This window comes from Petaurus breviceps, unplaced genomic scaffold (assembly GCF_028583685.1).
Source record: "Petaurus breviceps papuanus isolate PSGF00001 unplaced genomic scaffold, PetGlider_PUasm1.0 187, whole genome shotgun sequence".
In the NCBI taxonomy this organism is placed as follows: domain Eukaryota; kingdom Metazoa; phylum Chordata; class Mammalia; order Diprotodontia; family Petauridae; genus Petaurus; species Petaurus breviceps.
The window spans coordinates 14,669,625-14,690,735 of NW_027185799.1; the positions used below are offsets into that span (position 1 = coordinate 14,669,625).

The following is a 21,111-nucleotide window of genomic DNA, read 5'->3' on the forward strand; positions in this document are numbered from 1 at the left end:
GATACACCTACCTTCCTGAGAAATTTGCTTTGTAGGTAGTGTTACTTGATGGTTTTTAAAGCATATTGAACTCAAATTCTTATCCTTTGAAATACTTCCTTTCTCTATAGTAAAGGTTCTGTATTCTTGATTTAATGGAAAAGTCTTCTAGTATTATGTTTCAAAATATGAACATAGTTAGCATTCTTTTGCATGATATTTACAAAAAGCTTATGATAACTTTTGCTGTTATATCAAGAGTATCCTAGGAATAGTTTTGGCTTTTTTTTTTTTTTTTTTTTTTTGGCGGTGGGGCTAGGAGGTGAAGGGAGGAGTGTATGGGGTTGGAAACATTAAGTGAAGCTACTGTATCAAGAGGCCTCCAGTACTGTAGTATTGGAACAAAAGTTTTTTGAGCCACAATCTGTAGCAGTTTCACATGAAGAGTTTGAAATGTAAAATGTTAATCTACTTAAGACTGCCTAGTCTAACATTTGATGAATTAGCTTCTCGTATTGTCTGAGAAAATGGCTGGAAAAGGCTGTATTCTTAGAAGTTAACGTAATATAATCTTGGAACTTAATAACTTGACTCAGTTTAGAGTTTTTTCATGGTTGGTAACATTTACCTCAAATCTTTGTAAAGGGACTGGGGACTTTTAAATTTTGTTTTTATTGTGACTTGAAGGTTCATTTCCAGGTAAATACTGATATTACTTTAACCATTCCATATTTTATTTTTCTTGAGTTACATGTAAAAACAATTTTCAACATTTGTTTAGTTTGCCATTTTCATCTCACTATCACATCAGTGGGAGAGTTGCTTTGTTGACTGGACTGAAATGAAAAGCAAGGGTCTAGTGAATTGATACCCCCTTTTCCTACTCTGTCTGCCCACTTTTTATTGGAGTCTTTTTATCAGTCAATAATCAAAGAAAATCCAAATAAGTTCAGATGAGGAAAAGGTTAGAAGCAGGGTTGTTTTTGTGTCACAGATCCCTTTGTAGAATGTTTTTCAATTTTATTTAAATGCTGAGTTCCAGGTAGAGGTTAGTAAAAATTAAGATATCATTTGTTTTCCAATCCAAGTTCACGAACAGAATAAACTCATCTATGTCTGAGGTTTTAGACCGAAGTAATTAGGTGACAAATTACTTAATAAATATTTCATTCTTTCCATATGTTTCAATAAGGTAGTAGCTTTAAAAAAGCTTTCTTTTTGCTTTGAATATTTTCTCATCTGTAAAATTAAGGATATTTGAGTTTAATGAAAGTTACTTCTTTAGGGGGGGATCAAAAACTGATAAAACATAAAAACATATAGTGAAAATGTTTGGGTAATATTTTGTTTAAAGCAGGCCTAGTATACTGGCTCACAGTATGGTGTGAATGTACAAAAGTTCTGTAGTAGAAGCCAGTCATATTTAAATAATTATACATAACATAAGAAGTGGCAGAGATATTTTATATTAAATATGTGTCATACTACATATGGATTAAATTTTTAAAAGACTCCTTTTGGGGAAACAACTCTGCTAATCTTTTGTGATCCAGGCAGAAAAGCAAGTAGAAACTGAGGAAGTAGGAATAGTGACTGCAGCAACAACAGCAACATCTGTCTCTCCAAAAGTGAGTCCTAAAAGAGGAAGACCATCAGGTAAGTTTATTAATAATCGACAGCCTTGTTTATCAGGTTCACTACTTGAATCCAATTAATTTCATTATCATTTTGTTCCTCTTACCATTGTGTATGGTACAGCTTTATAGTTGAAGCATTTAAAATTGAAAAAACATTACTCTAAAACAAATGTTTAGGTGGTGAATGTAGGAGGACAGCAAAGTGTAATTTGGAATAAGTTTTGCTCTACATCTGGGAATTGGTAAAACTAATAACTTTAGGGTGGTGTCTTGGAAATAGGTATAGTTGTATGCCAGATTATTTTAAAAAGACTATTTCATTATACTTGGCTTCATTGTGAATCTGTGATTCATTATTGTCCTTGGATGTTGGGTAATACTTAACTTTTTACATTAACTGAAATAATCATTGTGATGTTGGAAAAACCACTCAAAAATACTATGATATTGTGCTTGTTAATGTGTAGCATATGTATTGTTAGAACCCTACTATTTGAGACCATAAAAGACAGAATATGGTGAGAATACCTATATAGCAAAATGAAGCAGAAGAAATAAAAATGAACCGACTTAGGAAAATTAGAAGTCAGCGCTCAAAGGATGTTTTTACTATGTGATGTTTATTAAACCTAGGAATTTTATATTTTAATTCCTATTCCATTTAATTCACACCAAAGTAATATCTAGGTGTAATCTGTGTTTGGAAATGAAGTAAAAATACTCATTCTCTAATGACTTTAGAGGTATTAATTTAAATGTATTAATACAATTGGTGTGTGTGTGTATATACATACACACATAATGCATGTTATAGATACTGAAATTGTTACCAATTCACTATCCTTAAATATTGGAGTAGGTAGACATTGGCCCTCAACCTCAATAGAATACATATGTAATTGAAAGAAAAATATTGATCATAAATGTGAAGATCCAAAATGAATAGGAATGTACATCACTGCTAGACTTAGTACTCACTTAAAAAGGTTCTTGTGTTTTTCTTTTCCTTTTCTTTCCAAGTAGGAAAATGATTGATTTCCATTCTACCATACTTTTTTTTTTTTCCAATTTTTCAGGAGGTTACTTATGAAACTTAGTTCTTTTACCTGGAGGAGAAAAATTATATATTAGCCCCTGTTAGCATTGTTTTTATAAAACATTTCTCTCCAGAAGGCATTGAATTTTCATGCCTGTGAAAAAGTAATAAATAACCCTAACTGTACAAGCAGCAAAGTGTAAATTTTGATTTAAAAATTATTCTTCACTTCCATTAATCTTACCTTTTTATATTTGTTAGTTGACACATTGAAAGAGATATTATAAGGAAATTATTCTTTTTGACTATCTTCCAGTAATACTCCATAATGAATAAAATTAACAACCAACTACAATACTGTACTTTTTTCAGTTAGATTGTAACTAAAAAGGGGAAAGCTTGTGATTATGAGCTAACCTAGTCTTTGTATGTGAATGTTAGCTACAGAAGTAAAAGTGCCAAAACCAAGAGGGAGACCCAAAATGGTGAAACCGCCTTGTCCTTCAGATAATGACAAGTGAGTTTATTTTGAACGTTATTGATATAATCTTTTTAAAAAATGAATGTGCTTATTTTTGAGTTTCATCTGATTATCACAACAGAGTCATTGATAAATTTGTAAATCTTGATAAATTGTACATCTAATGCTAAAATAGTAACTTTCACATACTTCAAGTTAATACATTAGTTGGAATGCAGAAACATAGTATGTATAAAATGGGAAAAGCGTGATTTTATTTTGGTAGCTTTTTAAGAAAACAGTTTATGATAATCTTTTTTACATAAGCAAGCAAAATAAAAACTAGCTTTTTTTTTTTAGTAGCACCTACTATGTAACTAATTTAGTACACTGTACTAAATTAAACACTTTACAAATAACATTTTACTTAATCCTCACAAAAATCCTGGGAAATAGATGCTATTATTAGCTTATTTTATTAGTGATGCTTGCCCAGAGTTACAAAACTAATAAATATCTAAGGGTCAGTTTGAATTCTGGTCTTCCTGTCTACAGACTAGTGCTTTCTTCTTTTTTTGGGGGGGGGGGAAGGGGAGAGGAAAGGAAGGGCAAGTGGGGGTTAAGTGACTTGCCCAAGCTCACAAGGCTGTGTTAAGTGTCTGAGGCTGAATTTAAACTCAAGCCTCCTGACTTAAGGACCAGTGCTCTCTTCACTGCACTACCTAGCTGCCCCTGCAGCAAAATAATTGCTTAAATCAAAAAAGCCTTTTTGATCGCTCAACTATAGAAAATAGATGGAATATTCTGAAAAACACTAATAGGTAACAATTTAAGAGTATTTTCATCAGTCCTGTGATTTTGAACACTTTTTAGGATAGTGTTTTTATAGTATTTATAGTATTATAAATAGACCATCTATTTATATTCTAGTTTAAAAATAAAATTTTTTGTTGTGTAAAAATTTTTATTGCTATGAATTTAAGGTCACAGCAATTAATCATGTGAGCTCTTTTCCTCACTGTTATGTGAGTCAAAGGTTCTGCAGTACATAACACCATTTACCAAAAAAATATAAGAATCTCTGTTAGTATTACTACCCAAAGTATTTGACTAATGTATGAAGATGTGATTGTTTTCTAAACCAAGATGTACAAAGAGATAGAAAATTATTGTAATCAGATAAAATAAATAAGATTTGGAGTTAGTTATCTGGTTATAGTTTTCCTTTGCTAATTCAACTGAATGCTACTGGGTTACATAAGATAATGGATTGTAGATTGGAACCTAATTTAAAACATGGAGTCAGTTTTACCCAACAAATTCAGTTTGCAGAAATCCTATTTTACTATTTTTAAGTAGAGAATCTACATCACATTTTGGAAAAATTTTTATTACAATTTTGTTGAACAAAGTAGATTAGAATAGCTTGTTTAGGAATCATGAATTTGACATAGGAGATCAGCTTGAATATGACAACTTGATTTCTTCAAACATTAATGCCATTTTATCTTTAGTCTTGGACTATGTAACTTGTCAATGTAATGCGTGGTCAAGATAACGGAAAGTGTGAAAATTTGTTGAGTTATGAAGAGCAAGCTACGTTCAGTTCAAATTTGTTTAGCACCTATAATTTGTATGACACCATTAACATGTAATTTATTTGCCACCTGACTGGTGATAGCATTTTACCTTTATTTCTATAGTTAGACTTTCCCCAAGCAATGTATTTTACTTGTACTTAGGAAGAGAGGATTATAAAGAATATGTTTTTATTTGAGTGGTATAGCCCATTCAGAATTACAATTCATAATGTAAAGTGATGGTGTTTTTTCACTTTGAATAAAACATCTAATTTATACTACTTACTAGTAAAATCATGGTCATTGAAAAGATGCTTAATGTTAGGGAATCTTGATATGATGAAGATTGTGAAACATTAGTTTCACATCAGATAATTTTATACTATTAATATAGTGTTACCGAAGAGGATAAAAGTAAAAAAAAAGGTCAAGATGAAAAACAACCCAAAAAGCAGTTGAAAAAGGATGAAGAGGTCCAGAAGGAAGAAGATAAGCCAAGGAAAGAACCAGACAAAAAGGAAGGGAAGAAGGAAGTTGAGCCAAAAAGAAAAACTACAACAAAAGCAGGCTTTGCATCAACTTCTGATTCTGAAGAAGAGGTTGAAGATCAAGAAGGGGAAAAGGTAGGTTTACTTGGCAGGGGGTGGCTAGGTGGCACAGTGAATAGAGCACCAGTAGGAGGACCTGAGTTCAAATTTGGCCTCAGACACTTAACACTTAGTAGCCATGTGACCTTAACATAAGTCACTTAACCCCAATTGCCCTGCCTTCCCCCCTCCAAAAAAGCAAAAATAATAAAAGCATTTGGCTCCAATGGATGTTTCTGTCTTAAAAGTCCTTGTTTTATTTAAAAACTTAAAACTGCAGCACAGACGGTTGTCATAAATTTTTTGTTTTTAAATGCTGTTTGCAAATTGTTTCTAATTCAGCCTATCAAAGGAAAATCATCTGAGATTTAAGAGGAATAATAGGATTTTTTTTTTTTTTAAGCAATTGGGGTTAAGTAACTTGCTCAAGGTTACACAGCCAGTTATTTCTGGGTGTGGTGCTAAGTATCTGAGCCCGGATTCGATCCCCCAGGTCATCCCAACACTGGGGCCGGTGCTCTTACTCGCTAAGCCACCTGGCCGCCCCAATAATAGGATTTTTAATGCTGAAACTACCTTTAATTTAGACCTGGTTGCTATGAGAATGAACAACCTCACTTTTCAAGAAACATGGCCTTAAATCAGATTGTAAACCACAGAGCAACCAAAATCATGTTAATAATGTTAAACATAACTTAAGATCGTCTTTAAGAGTTGCATAGCATAGTAGAATATGGCACTTGGAATCAGAAATAATTATACAGTACTTTATGGTTTGCAAAGTGCTTTTTACAAATGTCAACTAAGAAGACCTAGGATCAAATCATAAGCCCATGACTGAATTTCTTTGACTATTTACCACCCACAGTAAATTAGAATAGGGGTCAGCAAGTAAGACTGTTTTTTTTTTTTTTAATGGCCAGTTAAAGTTTTAAAACCATTGGGTTGCAGCAGGGTTGAGAGGTGGCTGGGTGTAAAATATAAGATAAAATGTTTTACCAATGAGAGAAGAGATTTAAAACAGGAACAAGATGAGAGACTTTAGTCAAATACTATACTAAAATTTAGGGTGACTATCTATAACCTTTGTTCTACCAATCAAATCAAATAACAGTTTTGTTATGGAAGAAGTCATGCTGATTCCTTACCAGGAACAAGAATAATAACTCACATTTCTATAGCTCTTTAGTTTCCTTTGGTTGAATGGAAAAATATTAAGTGCTTGCTTTGTGCCAATAGCATTCATGTTCTAATTAGGGGGAGAAAAGAGTTAAACTGTTTGACAGGTAAAGTGCCCTGTTAGGAAAAGGGGAGATCTGGGAGGGCTGCAAAGGTCTGGGAATTTCATTGGGACAGGTTGTGGAATGTCTGAATTGGATTTCTAATAATTGCAAATTACTTGCTTTTAGCTCCATTTTATAGATGAAGAAAATGAGACCCAGAGAGGTTATGTCTTTTGACTAGGAGTTATTTTGCTTTTAAGAATCATCTAAGGCATGATTCTAATTCACTAATTACCATTCATTAATACTACCCAGCTCACTGGCCTAGTTTGCAAACTCAGTATTTATCTGTTTCTAATCCTTTGTACCTGAATTCATTTTAGTCTAATGACTTTGCTCTATCTTCCATATTTTTCATTACCTAATAGCTATTTTTTACTTTTCCCAGTAGTGATGGGGTGGTTTTTTTTTTGGGGGGGGGCGGTGGCGGTCATTACAAATGGATTATGTCGTTCTTGCCATTTTCAAAATTGCTACTATTATAAAATAGTTGAAGAACTTTGCAAAAGATAAGAAATTTATATTTTGTTCATGCTTTAACACTTTTATCACATTTTACACTATGCTTCATTTTTGCCAACGATGTGGTCTATCAACTTTAACTTGTATTATGAAATGTACATCATTTTGGGGTGAATTTTTATTATATATGTGTTGTAATTGTGTACAGTTAGTTAACTTTAGGATATTTAAATTGACATAAGATATTACCTTGAGCAAGATTTTCCCAGCTCTGTGTAATTAATTATTTTGCAAATGTTCGTGTCACTTATCATTAAGACTTCTCAAGAATCTTAATGCTTGACATGATGAAGAGACATGTGAAAAGAGCTTAGAGGCTGTGTACATACACACACACCTACCTCACCGTAAGACTTGCTTGGCTATTAGTTTGCTTATTCAGATAATGAAGGCAAATAACTGGCAGTTAACTAGAAATCTTTTCAAAATAAAACAGAAGAGAAAAGGAGGAAGAAATTTTCAGGCTGCTCATAGAAGGAATATAATAAAAGGTCAACATGAAAAAGAAGCAGTGGACAGAAAACGCAAGCAAGAAGAGCAAATGGAAGCTGAACCGTAAGTTGTTGTTTTCATAAGCCCTTGTGTTTCCTCTAATGTCTAGAGATGAATATTTAAACAAGGGCAGCCATATAAGCTCTTGCAAGTGTGACTTTTTCCCTCTATATATATTTCTATATGAAATATACAGCTCTCATTGTTCTTTTTTCTTTTTTTCATTGTTTTTCTGTTAGTATTAACTCATGTATTTATTAGTGTCTAATGCTATTCAGTAGGTTTGGGAGACAGCAATAGTAGAAGCATCTTCGGTTTTTTCCACTACATCTCACCACCCTTGGCAAATAATAAACATACCAGATTATTAAGCTCAGTAAAAACTGAACTTATTCACAGCTAGTGGGATTCTAACTAGGACAGCAGTAATTGAAATCCTTTGTAAAAGCAACAATCCTCAAACATTTGAGATACTAAAAATTGATAGAATTATGTACATAGAAACTCAAAAGCTTAACCTTCACAACCATGTCCTGTTAACAGAAAGAAGCAGAAATGATATTCGGCAATTGTTGTATAAAACAGTTATGTCTTTGAAAGAACAAGGTTCTCAAGTTGATTAATTTCATATTATCTTTTGGACCTGTTCCTCTACTAATATTAACATAAACCCTGTTGACATATCTTCTTTTCCTCAGCAGTTTTTTATGTTTTCAAAAATATTTGCAGACTGTTCCAATGATTAATAAAATAACCTTAGAGCCACTTGACAAATTGAGTCTAAACTTTTCTGATCATTATGGCTTTTAAAATATTCTTTAAATACAATGTCTTAATTCTTGTATGTTTCTTCTTTTTTATCATTATTAAACAACTTTGTAAATAGGAGGAAATAATGCATTATGCAAAATAAAGTTTATTGTATTGTATTCCCAGCCAAACAGCTTGTAATCTACAATAAAAAAAAATTGGGGGCTCAAACCATTAATCCAGTTTCTACAAAGAGAACGCAAGTGGAACACAGGAGATGAAGACCTTAAGACACTCAGATGACTGAATTTATTCCCCCGATGGAAGAATTTTGTTCCAGATTGCTAAATTAAAAAAACAAAGTTGAGGACTTGACCAAACAACAATTTTGTTGAATTAAAACTGTCAGTTTTTCTTAGGGTACACAACACTACACATTTAGGAGAACCTAGGTATTGAAATTGGCCTAATCCTGGGACCCCTGAATGTTTCTTTTCTGTTGAAATCTTTTAGTATGTTAGCAGTTGTGCTTTTTTTTTTTCATCCTGGGATAAAAGTCATAGATTTGTATAATGATAATGTTCAAGTTCATTTTAAAATAAAGATTATTTTTAAAAGCTGTTTTTAGATATCTCTTTGTTCTTGTGTATTTCAATTGGCTTAACGTGGACTGAACTTCAAGGTATTGGATTTTTAGTGAAATATACAAAATGTGCTAATAATTACAAAAACTAAAATATTTTCAAATTTAGTTAATAGCTGACTTCTGATACAGCACAATTGTTAAAATTCCTGGAATTTTTTCCCCCTTCATCTAAATAATAACATGGATGCTATTTACTTGTTCTACACAACTTTAAATCTCCATCTGATTATTACTGGAGTTGAATACTCAATTATTTCAAGAATCAAGATCAATATTAAAAAAGCAGATTTTTGGTGAAAAACTGGTTTGAAGTTTGCTTTTAAGAGATCATGTTGAACGCTAAAAATGGAACAATTGATAAGTGCCTAAAGAGAGAGGGACTTTATTTTAATAAAAAGTATTAACATTTTAAAATGCTTTGGTGGTGTTGCAAGGTTGTAAAATGTTTCTGTTAACGTTTGATAGGCAGAATAAAGATGAAAGCAAGAAGCCAGAAGTTAAGAAAGTGGAGAAGAAACGAGGTTAGTAGATGAAACCTCATAGTAATGCTTAAGACAAGGTTAAGACAGTTGTTTGATGTGTTACCTGAACACTTTGAAAAACTTTCTTTGTGTTCTTAATATTTTTGTGTAAATTGAAACGTGGGATTGTGTGAATCTTAAAATTTCTCTGGCTCTTATTGTTAGTTTGACATAATCATTAATGAATTGTGAATAATTGGTTATATATACAATATCTACTGGTGGAAAAGAGGTTCTCATCAGCGAAAGTTAGCACTATAGAAATAAGAACTAGATCCTTAGTGGAAATAGACACTGCTCATTTTTTATGTGATTAACAGGTTTGTCATTTATGAGTTAATTTGTAGAGACTTCAGAAGATAAGAATTTGCTCCAAGACCAAAGCAACAATGAGAAATTTAAGTTATTAGACAATATCTAAATCCCAACTTTAAAATAATGAAATATTTTGATGAAAGCTCAGATGTTGATTTACCTTATTTTCTAAATATTTAATAGAAACATCAATGGACTCTCGACTTCAAAGGATACACGCAGAAATTAAAAACTCCCTCAAAATTGATAATCTTGTAAGTTTATTAAGGTGATTATTAAATAGAGGAAGCATGGGAATTTATTGTAATATAAAGGGTTTTTATATTTCTTGTTTGAAGGCTACCTTAAAGTGTCACAGACATAGCTTTTAACTGAAATTTTACATGTTCAGGGGAAAACTCAAAATGCTAAACTTTTCTTTTGTTAAAAAGGATGTAAACAGATGTATTGAAGCCCTTGATGAGCTTGCATCCCTTCAGGTCACCATGCAGCAAGCACAGAAACACACAGAGATGATTACAACATTAAAGAAAGTAAGCAGTCTGCTTTTTCCCCTCAAAGTTTAGCTCTTACAAATGTTATAGACAAATGTGGTTACTAACATTTCTTTGTCCTTTGCAGATAAGGCGTTTTAAAGTTAGTCAGGTTATTATGGAAAAGTCTACAATGCTATACAACAAGTTTAAAAACATGTTTTTAGTTGGTGAAGGAGATTCTGTTATTACACAAGTGCTGAATAAATCACTTGCTGAACAAAGACAACATGAGGAAGCCAACAAAACAAAGGAACAGGGAAAGAAAGGTCCAAATAAAAAGCTAGAAAAGGAACAAACAGGTATGTAGTGATTCTTTATAATCTGGTCCGGCTGTCTTTTATATTTACCTCATATATACATGTGTGTATATATATATAACTCTTAAGTTGATTTTACTTAAGTAAAACTAGACAATATAAATACCATAGTGGTGGTTGCCACACAGATTGGAGCAATTCTTTGAGGAATCTCTTTGATTCCTGCAGCAACTACCATTATTTTGTAACCATCTTATAGTAGAACCCTTAGTGTTTAGAATATTCTAACTACTGAAGCTGTGACTTGGAGAATATAGAAAGCAATTTTGGTGGGCAAGAAACAATGAGCGCTTATAAGAATTGCATGCAGCCAGCCATTTTATTTCCTATATTTATATGTATGAACTTATATGAAATAATGCATTTCAAATTAAGATTTCAGAAGTTTCTAGAGTTTTTATTAAAGGTTCTCATTGTTAATTATTTTATTAAAAATAATCTACTCAAATGTAACTTTAAGGTATTTTATTTCAAAAGGTTCGAAAACTTTGAATGGTGGATCAGATGCTCAAGACAATAACCAGCCACAACACAATGGAGAAAGCAATGAGGAAAGTAAAGATAGGCATGAAGCCACCATGAAGAAAAAGTGAGGATATTTATTGGCTTTTAGTGTAGTTATGTTTTATCCCCAGATTTGTGTGTGCTTTCATGTTCTTTACTGTTTAGATTTTTTTGTTGTTCTAGTTGATTTGTTCCTCAAAATGGGAATGAAAGGATTATTTTATTGAGTTTCAAATTCAACTTGGGAACCAATTGAATACAGCTTGTGAGTCTTCCACATTCTTTGTCCATGTCTCAAGATCCTTGATCTCAGTTAAGCATCATGGACAAATTCTTTCCCATGGCAAAATGGTCGCAACTAGCTTGAATGCCAGCCACTATGCTTAAGGACTTTTTTTTTGTTTTTGTAACTAGTTCATTCAGTAGCAAAGCTACTGCTTTTTTAAAGTTTAAAACAAGATCTAGAATGTTAGCGTGTGTGATTCTTTGATTTAGAGTACATACTGATCTTTGCTTTTCCCCTCTGCTTTTAGAACATCCAGTGAAGAGAGGGAGCCTGAAAAAATTCCAAAGGACTCAACAGTAGAAAACTAATTTTGAAGAGAGGATTGTCTCAATTTTTTCATTTAAAATTTGACTGCTGAAAGTTTTAAATAATTTTTATAAGCATAGGTTTTGATGTTTAAGAACTTGTTATATCTTCATTTTAAAAGTAAACTTTCTTGCTGATTGTATTTGTGCAGTATTAACCGCTATATACACAGTAAAAGTGTGTGTCTTTGGGGGATTCATTTAGGAAATGTTAAACTGCTTTTATTTTATTTTTTAAGAGTTATAGTTGTAGTATATTTTTTGATTATTGTATGTTAATGTGTAGTTAATGGTGGTAAAGAGTTACTTTTTTTAACTGCCACCTGTATAAACCCCTTCCCATGTTCTTAAATACCTTGGTATTTTTTTGTGCATAGTTTTTACAAATCTTGTATTTACTGGATTGTCTTTTCACTGTTTGTGGTTTTTGTAGAAGTTAAGCATTTTTATAGTAGCTAAAATGTTACTTCGTATAAGAGTACTCATTCACTCCTTTTATAGAAATTAGTATTAATCTTGCAAACTCACATTTGCCAGGTTTTCCTGCTTTGAAACGATCTTAAGTTGTGATGCCTTTATTTTTTCTTTTTGGGTAGCCCAGATGGCAATTTGGGAAGTAGTAACTTTGTTTTTTAACAGGCAAAAATCACGTGTATGTTTTCTTTCTTTCTTTCTTCTGTAGTTGGCCATGGCTTTATGAATGAAGCTGGATAAATACGGTTACTAATTACTCTGCAAGAAAGTGGCAATCTAGAAAGTTAATGGTGGTTACTGGGAACAGTCAAATCTATGGAATTCTTGTCAGTAAATCATCCTTACCAGTAGGTGGAAAGACTGGAGGCACTTAAAACAGGGACCTTTATAGAACAAAGGGTGTTCCATATTTAACTTAATAGCAGTTCTGAAAAGAAGAATTGACTACAGTTAACATGTAAATATACCCCCTAAAATAGAAAATTCAAAGGCACTTCATGTTGTACAAGTGTGAATGAGGAGAAATTACTGGTCAAGTATGAAGCATAATATTAGTTCACTAGTTTAAGCAACAGCAATACTTACAGATACAAAGTTTTAGGTTGTACACTTTCGACTACATATGTATACTTCAGGATTTCTTTATTTTAGAAAGCATGTCAAAATTTTTTGGTAGACATTTCCACAATTTGGAGCTTGAATGAACTGGTTAACTTGATTTAGATTTAGAAGATCTACAAAGTACTTGGCAAAAAGGTAAAAATGAGAGTATCATCTATTATTTTGCTTTGTTGGAATATTGCTATGTATTGCCAGTTTGCTCCTAATTTAATTTTTTAAAAATCAGATATATTGTAGTCAATCCAAGTGTCGATGTAAACTTAACCAATTTTTGATTAAAGAATTTTGTCCTCATCTGAACTAGTTATGTTGTTTGCTGAAGATTACATAACACTACTTTTTCTGATAAGGAATCTATTTCACAGGTTACAGAAATTGTGCAGTAAGGATAGAAGAAGGGAGAATACAGGTGCAACAAAGTATCTTAGATCAGTGACAGTGATTATTTCAAATCACTCAACTTTTGGAAAGCTATTACTTTAATAAACCCCTAAAAGTTATTAACTTTCAGCTCAAGTTTTTGTAAAGTCCAAACACAAAAATACCAAAACAAGTGCTAACTTTGCAGAAACATTGATTTTTTTATAAATCAATCTTTTCCTTTACAAGGTTCAGTTCCTGGTACTTTTCAGGGTACACATTAGAAAAGAGTATGCAGGTAATAAAGTAATATCAGATTTTCAATTAGGGGAAGACATGATTAAACTACCTAAAGTTTATGTGATCCACCAACCTTTTAACACATGTATGAGGAGCAGTCATAACTGATGAATAAAGTTGCTCTCCACATCCAGAGGTAAGAGAGAACTTCCTTCCCAGAGATATTTAGTATCAGGGTCATGAGCCCCTTTAGCAGTTTGGTGAAGCCTGTGGAATAAAATATGCATAAAACACAACTGTACTAGAAATTTTAAGTTCACTTAACTGACCAAGTTAAATATTCCTACTTCAAGCCAAGTTTCTCTATATACAAAAACATCTTTCAAAACCTACATCAAACAGTGGGAGAGGGAAGTGGAAGGGAGGTAGAGCACTTGGAATACAAAAATTTTAAATTACAAAATTTTCTAGACAGGAAACCTTGCACACAAAGCCAAAAGCAATCTACTTAAATTTGTTAATCTTCAATATTGATATGGCCAGAATCACTTAGACTTTCTAATTTATCTCTAATTACTGAGGCTCTGTATTAAATCATCTTAACCTGAATCACTACTAACATGATCATTTAAAAATCTTCGTGAAAATCAAATTAAACTGCACTGGCCACCACCATTACTTCACAGACAAATGTTTGATTCCTTAGCCACTAGAGATTTTTTTTTTAAAAGCATCCCGACACTGGAGCCGGTGCTCTTACTTGCTGAGCCACCTGGCTGCCCCTAAGAAATTGGGGTTGCTCAAGGTTACATGGCCAGGTGTTTCTGGGTGGGTGTCTGAGCCCAGATTAGATCCACAAGTCATCCCGACAGAGATCTTTCTTTTTAAAAAGTGATTGTATACAATCCTAAACATCAATGCAACCAACTGAACTCTGCAACTATTTCTGATCCCATATGCACACATACCTTATCTCTTTAACATAATTGAAACATTTACCTTTGCCTTGAGGTTTATCCAGTTCCTTGGGTCACAGAAGTAATCTTTAAGTGCATCTAATTTTATTACTTGCAACTTGAAAGGAATGACTAAAACAGAGATTTTGGAACCACTATATGAAGAAAAATATAACTACAGTAATAATACTATGAATTTAATATATACCCAAACTTAACTACCAAATAATAAAACCATTAACTGTTAAATTTATCACAATAGCCAGTGACATTTCTGATAAGTATTGAATCATTCCAAACCATGGTATTCAACAAAGCTAGTCTGTAGTGTTCAGTTAAAAGTTCCAGGGTCAACATAAGGATAAGCAAGGAATTCCCCCAGTTTGTTGCCTTCGGAATCATAATGGAGCATTCGGAAACAAACATCACAGAAGAAACAGGGGTCCTCTGGTGCAAAGCAGTCGTTGTTGGTTACCCATCTGTAGTTTAAAGAAAAATATATTAACATTGTTTCATATCTTTCACTGACTTGTAAAAAAAAAGTGCCCTACCACATCTTACCAAAATGTTTTGTTTTTCTACTGCTCTCATGAGGCACCTATGTAGCATGGTGGACAGAGAGAACTGAACTTGGAGTCAGTAAGACCTGAGTTCAAATTTTGCTTTCCTCACCTATAACTACGCAAAACAGGGAACCATCCTTCCAGGATTTTTGTGAGGATCAAAAGTAAAGCTTTTGCACGGCTTTTAAAACTACTGTTACTATGGTCTATAAATGTTTGATTAGTGGCATTAGGGAAATTTCAACCTATACACATTTAATTACAAACTTAGGGCAAATATCTCATCAAACTTACTATAAAAGTTGAAAATAGCTCAATTAAAATTTTTGCATGAATCCTTTTTTACATGTCACCTTTATTCACTATGAGGTAATTTTGTGTGTGAATACTGTATCACATCATGCATGGTTTATTACCGTGTTTCCCCGATAATAAGACACTGTCTTATTATTTTTTGGACAGAAAAGCACCAGAGGGCTTATTTTCAGGGGAGGGCTTATTTTAATGAACATTGACAGCAATTTTAATAAACAGGTAAATGTGAACAAAAAAATGTACCTTTATTCAATAAGCAAATCACTGGGGAAGAACAGGATGACGCCCTCACTGCTGCAGCTCTGATTGGATACAGCTCGGAGAGCGGCGTGTGTTTCACGGGGGGTGGGGGGGTGGGAAGGGGGACGGTGCATACAGAGGGTACCATAATGTAGCGTGTAGCGCAGGGGATCACCTTCACTACAGTAGCAATCTCAATAGGGCTTATTTTCGGGGGAGGGCTTATTTTAGAGGAATCTTACACAGTAAGGGGAGGGCTTATTTTTGGGATAGGTCTTATTATCGGGGAAACACGGTATGGTGTATAATTCTCAAAACTCTAGACCTTAGCTTCATTTCCTGAAAAATTCTGGATCTATCCTAATGATCTAAGGTTTCTTTTCTGAAACTGAAAGGTGCCATTTTATATTGTTCTCCTTCTAGGATTAAAATGGAAATTCTGTTTCCCTTTTTATGTCTTTCTGTGTTTCACAATCTCATCCGTTATAATTCTAATAGTTTTCCCACGGCTATAATGACTACTCAGAATTTATACTATGTTATTAATAAGCAAAGTAAATTTAAAATACCCAAAGCAGAACATATTAAATACTCATTTCTTTTCCATGTACAAAAAGCATTCCATTTTCCCATATAGTCAGAAGGCTAATGACCCCAGTAAAACCACTAATCCTAAATTCTGAGAAACATCAAACAGGATCACTTACCGGGCTGTGTACATTTTACAAACAAAACATTTCCTGGTCCATAACCAGTGCTTCTTGGTGAGTAGGGGATAGAGTGTCTTATCCAAGCAGTCATCATGATGTACAAGCCTTTTGGCATAAGGAAGAATACATTAGGGCATTACTAAGACAGAGTGTTCTATAATCTACCTTCACATTCTCCTTTATTGCTATTCACATTACTCATCTATTAACCGGCACCAATATGTCAGAGAGTTTCCCTATAAGTATAAAATGTTAAGAATATATTATGATAGTAGGTGGGATTCTCAGTGTTTGCCAAAATATAGTTTCTTTAAAACTGAGCGCAGACTATGATTGTTTTTGTTTTTTAAAAAAAGTTAAATAAATACTAAACTGATATGGACAAAAAACAGTAATGTTAAAAATGAGGGGAAAAAATCTTTAAAATGTAAAAACAATTTTTAGAGCAAATATATATAATTTTGTTGTATATTTGTTGTTTTTTACATACACCATCCTTCTAATCATCCAGATTTACAACTTTGGAAACCTCTAACCATTACTCTTTCACCCTACACATCCAATCCTTGTTGTTTCTACCTTCACAAAATCTCTTAAATACATCGTCCACTACTGCTGCTACTATCCTAGTTTAAACCTTCATAATCTCTCTCTAGACCTCCTGCAATAACATCCTAATTGATCTCCCTGCCTCAAGTCTCTCCCCATACATCCTCCACATGGTTGCCAAGCTGATATTCTTAAAATGTAAGTATGACTGTAGGACCCCTATTAGAGGCTCCAGTGGCTCTAGAATCAAATAAAAACTCTGAAATGCAAAGTTCTTCACTAACCGGCTCCAACCAACCTTCTTCTGGGCTCCTTAAACCTTCTTTTTTTGGAGGGCAGTTGGGGTTAAGTGACTTGCCCAAGGTCATACGGCTAGTTTTTTTTTTTCTGCGTGTGTGATAAGTGTGTGAGGTCAAATTTGAACTCAGGTCCTCCTGACTCCAGAGCTGGTGCTCTATTCACTGTGCCACCCAGCCGCCCCAACATTATTTTTCTTAATGTACTCTGTGGTCCACTCAAGCTTGCCTTCTTGCTGTCCACATACAATTCATTTAGCATTCCTGCTCCCATCCCTGACATGTCATCCAGTCTCTGCTTAACTGCTTCTAATGAAAGGGGCTCATTCCTTTAAGTCAGGAAGGTCATTAATTTTTTTTAAAAAGCCAATATATCACATCTGTTAACAACATCTTCTGTCTATCAAGTCAATATATGTTTGTCAAACTTCTACCCACTGGTCCTATTTCTGCCATCTGGAACTATAATAATGTATATGCAATCCCCTTTCCATATAGGAGTCCTTTGCATATTTCTCATGCATTCAACATGATAACTCAGCAAAATCCTTTACTATCAAATAAAATATAATTAAATTCAGTATGTCTCACATATAAATATAGGACACTAAATAATTCATTTTAGAAAGATTTGCAGTAATAATTGAAACACTAGGAGTAAACCCAAGTGTTTTAATTAGCTGGGATGTTACCATGTTTCAATTAAAAGTGGCACCCAACTTCGAAAGAAGGTGAGTTCTAAGAGTCAATTTTAATTTATCTGACTGTAATTCATATTGCATTTTCCACAGCAACAATAATATAGGGTGGTTAGTGATAACCAAATTCCCAGGTCAGCCAACATTAGCCTATTTCACTCACGATGAAGCTAAATTACAGGATCAACAGCATCTTTACCATCTATAAATCTGCTTCCACTGAAAAATGAGTATGAAGTTTTAAGTGGAGATGCCGTAAACACATCTACCTCCCTCTGCTCACAGCTGCAGTTCCATAGCTATCCCCTCACAACCGCTGTGGTGACTTCCTCTGACACAACATCATCAACTAGATCAAGTGGAAGGAAGAATGGTCTGGCAGCAATGGCAGAGAACGACAGATTGGTAGGAGTGACAAGAGATGGCAACCTTAGACTTAGGTCACTTAAATTATTCCCCTGGCTCTGATGAGCTCACGCAGGGATACAGCTAAAGTCTTCAGCTTCCCTAACTCCCAGAGAAGGAGAATTTAAGAGCTTTGGGGGCAAAAGGTTACAGCTTTCATGGGAATCTCAAATACTGCTAAACTGGAAAAAGGCAGCTTTGGAGGTGGGTAGCTAGGGTCTTGTATATGTAGACAATGTAATTCTAAGTGTTAGGAAAAGGAGTTTCTCTACTTGTGCCATAGGTAATAGCTAAGTGAAACACACAAATAATTCCTAAGACTCATCTTAGTAAACAGAATCCTTCCAATTAAGTTTTTTATTTTTCTTTTTGGAGGGCAACTGGGGTTAAGTGACTTGCCTACAGTCACACAGCTAGTTTTTGTGTTAAGTGTCTGAGGCTGGATTTGAACTCAGGTCCTTCTGACTCCAGGGCCAATGCTCTACTCACTGAGCCACCTAGCTGCCCCAAGTTTGTTTGTTTGGTTTTTTTTTTACTAGAATTGCTAAAAATGTTTTTCTCTCTTTCACCACTTGGTAATGGGATTAACAAATAATCCCCAATTAACAAATAAATAAAAAATACATAATTAACAAATAAATACAAAAGGGCAAAAGAAGGTAAAACAAGAAGGTGCCTGGGTGACCCATGAAATGCATAATCATCCCTAATCATAGCAGCTTGTATTAAATTTGAGTTAAGAAATTATATTTACTACCAAACGAAACAGAAGGAAGTGAGGATATCCTAAGTGGTTATTAAACTTTGGTTACTGAAATGAGATAAACTGGGATTGGTGTTTTTTTTTGACATTACAAGTTGTTTTTTTTTGCCTATTCTGATGTATGTTCAAAAAAGAGAAAAGAAATGAAAGGAACAAGAGGATAAGCTAAATACTTCTATATACCTTATATCTGTGATGATGACTACATGCTCACAGTCTCCTTGGTGACAATACAGGTAAGGAAAACCTAATTTAATGTACAGGTCATTGAAGGTAAAATCTTCCATTTTAGCAGACTGGAACTTTCCATATCCTCGATCATGGGACTCTGACCACTCAATAATTGTTCTGAAAACAAGCAGGAATATATATGATCAACTATGCTGCCCAAAAAACCTAAAAGGACAGAAGACATTTGGCAGGAGTGTCATGCTGCACTATAACCAACACCAACCCAGTTAACTGGAGAACTGTCAATTTTAGATGGAAATCATCATAGCTAAGACATGATGAGAATTCAATATCCCTGTCTTTCTTTTACTCTTTGTAACTGGTATGGCTTTATGAAGATCCTTCATTGGAATGGTATGAGGAAAATTGCAATAAGCTTATGAAAATATAGAATTCTGACTAAATTAGTTAATAGAACACCAGTTCATTTTTTATATAATGTTCACTGCATTAATTAATTATTATATTAATTAATAGCAAAGCAATAATAATAATGATGATGGGGTGCCTAGGTGGCACAGTAAATAGAGCACCGGCCCTGGAGTCGGGAGGACCTGAGTTCAAATCTGGCCTCAGACACTTTATACTTACTAGCCATGTGACCTTGGGCAAGTCACTTAACCCCAATTGCCCTGTCTTCCTCCCTCCAAAAAGCAAAAAACCCCAAAATAATAAATCATACCTAGCATTTACACAGTACTTTAAGGTTTGCAAAGTACTTTGCAAGTATCTCATTTTATTGTTACAACACTGGAATATAGATGCTTTCATTATCCCCATTTTATATGAAGCAACTGAGGCAGATAAAAGTTAAGTGACTTACTCAGCTAGTAAGTATTTGGGGTCACATTTGAACTTGGGTGTTTCTGACTCAAGGTTCAGTGTTCTATCCACTGTGCCACCTGTTGCTTCAAGTTATAAATAAGTACATCATGCTTTAGAAAACCTCTGATTCCTCACCCAGTTGTTAATGATCTTCCTCAACTCATTCATACTTTATCATATGTTATACATCTATATATCACATCCCTGTACCAAACTCTAAGTTAGAACTTAAAGGCAAAGAATGAATCATAACTACTTTTTCCAAAATACCTAGGACAATATTCTTCACAAGAGGCATTTAATATGTTTGTAGAATTTACTTTTTTTAAAAAAAATTACTTACAGTTTCTTGCCCAGAGTAAATGCAAAAGAATCAAAGTCAATTCATTTCACTATCCCATGATGAAGAAGTTTTGTGATATGTTTTAATGATATGGTAACCAAATGTTTTAGATTTGTTTGCAAGGCTGCTATATAAAAGACTCTTAAGTTTAAAAAAGTTTTTGTTTTTAAAGATATTTGCAGAAATTAATATTAAATCTGTCCCAAAACAAATATTCCCTATACCTCCCTGGTAGGAAAATTCCTATTTTGGTTTGATAAATGCTTATGACTAGTTCAAGGCTTTGATTACAGAATTTTAAAAAATTATCAAGTTGATATTTTTGTCCAATAATCTAATTCTTTTCCAAAAGTCTTAGTTTCAAGGTCATTTATATTGCCTCCATCTTCAGAGCTGGAAAAAACCAGATTTTATGAAAAATAATTACCTGCTCAAATCTCTGCATTCAGGGTATCTTCTATCATTGTAAAATGTTCCTTCAAAATAAAAGAAAGCTGACTTGTAAAGATCCTATAAGAAAGGACATAAGGGAAATGAGGGGGAAAAATGTGCCATTAATAATTACACAAAAAGCAGATACTACTGTTTACATTAAAATGTGCCATAGTGTTAGCCACCAGCATGGTTTTAAAATTATATAAAACTAATTTTATGGGAACTCAGTATATATTCAAGTTTCTACCATTTTTAGTTTATCATGCTGTCATTTAAGTTGCTGTATTCTGATTTTAACTTATGTTTATACCTGTATTTGAAGCAGTTTCAT

At 33.4% G+C, this 21,111-nt stretch overlaps 2 protein-coding genes across 5 annotated transcripts in view; one reads left to right on the top strand and one right to left on the bottom strand.

The window, feature by feature from the left end:
* Window positions 1-13,145, top strand: part of PSIP1 (PC4 and SRSF1 interacting protein 1) — a 30,139-nt gene extending 16,994 nt beyond the window's left edge. Inside the window, exons 7-16 of one of the 2 annotated variants that reach the window (XM_069090676.1) lie at window positions 1,533-1,635; window positions 3,094-3,169; window positions 5,087-5,315; window positions 7,521-7,639; window positions 9,438-9,493; window positions 9,992-10,062; window positions 10,240-10,341; window positions 10,430-10,643; window positions 11,139-11,250; window positions 11,699-13,145. In XM_069090676.1, the coding sequence (XP_068946777.1) occupies window positions 1,533-1,635; window positions 3,094-3,169; window positions 5,087-5,315; window positions 7,521-7,639; window positions 9,438-9,493; window positions 9,992-10,062; window positions 10,240-10,341; window positions 10,430-10,643; window positions 11,139-11,250; window positions 11,699-11,759 (1,143 nt within the window). In that variant the 3' untranslated portion in view covers window positions 11,760-13,145. Of the gene's footprint in view, window positions 1-1,532; window positions 1,636-3,093; window positions 3,170-5,086; window positions 5,316-7,520; window positions 7,640-8,512; window positions 8,948-9,437; window positions 9,494-9,991; window positions 10,063-10,239; window positions 10,342-10,429; window positions 10,644-11,138; window positions 11,251-11,698 lie in introns of those variants that run through there. The other variant, XM_069090677.1, reaches the window with a different exon arrangement.
* A 1,446-nt stretch (window positions 13,146-14,591) lies between these two features.
* Window positions 14,592-21,111, bottom strand: part of SNAPC3 (small nuclear RNA activating complex polypeptide 3) — a 40,395-nt gene continuing 33,875 nt past the window's right edge. For 2 of the 3 annotated variants that reach the window (XM_069090678.1, XM_069090680.1), the window contains 4 exons: window positions 20,773-20,855; window positions 19,130-19,294; window positions 16,233-16,340; window positions 14,592-14,886 (listed from right to left, as the gene is read on the bottom strand). In XM_069090678.1, coding sequence (XP_068946779.1) covers window positions 14,739-14,886; window positions 16,233-16,340; window positions 19,130-19,294; window positions 20,773-20,855 — 504 coding nt within the window. In that variant the 3' untranslated portion in view covers window positions 14,592-14,738. The remainder of the gene's footprint in view (window positions 14,887-16,232; window positions 16,341-19,129; window positions 19,295-20,772; window positions 20,856-21,111) is intronic. The other variant, XM_069090679.1, reaches the window with a different exon arrangement.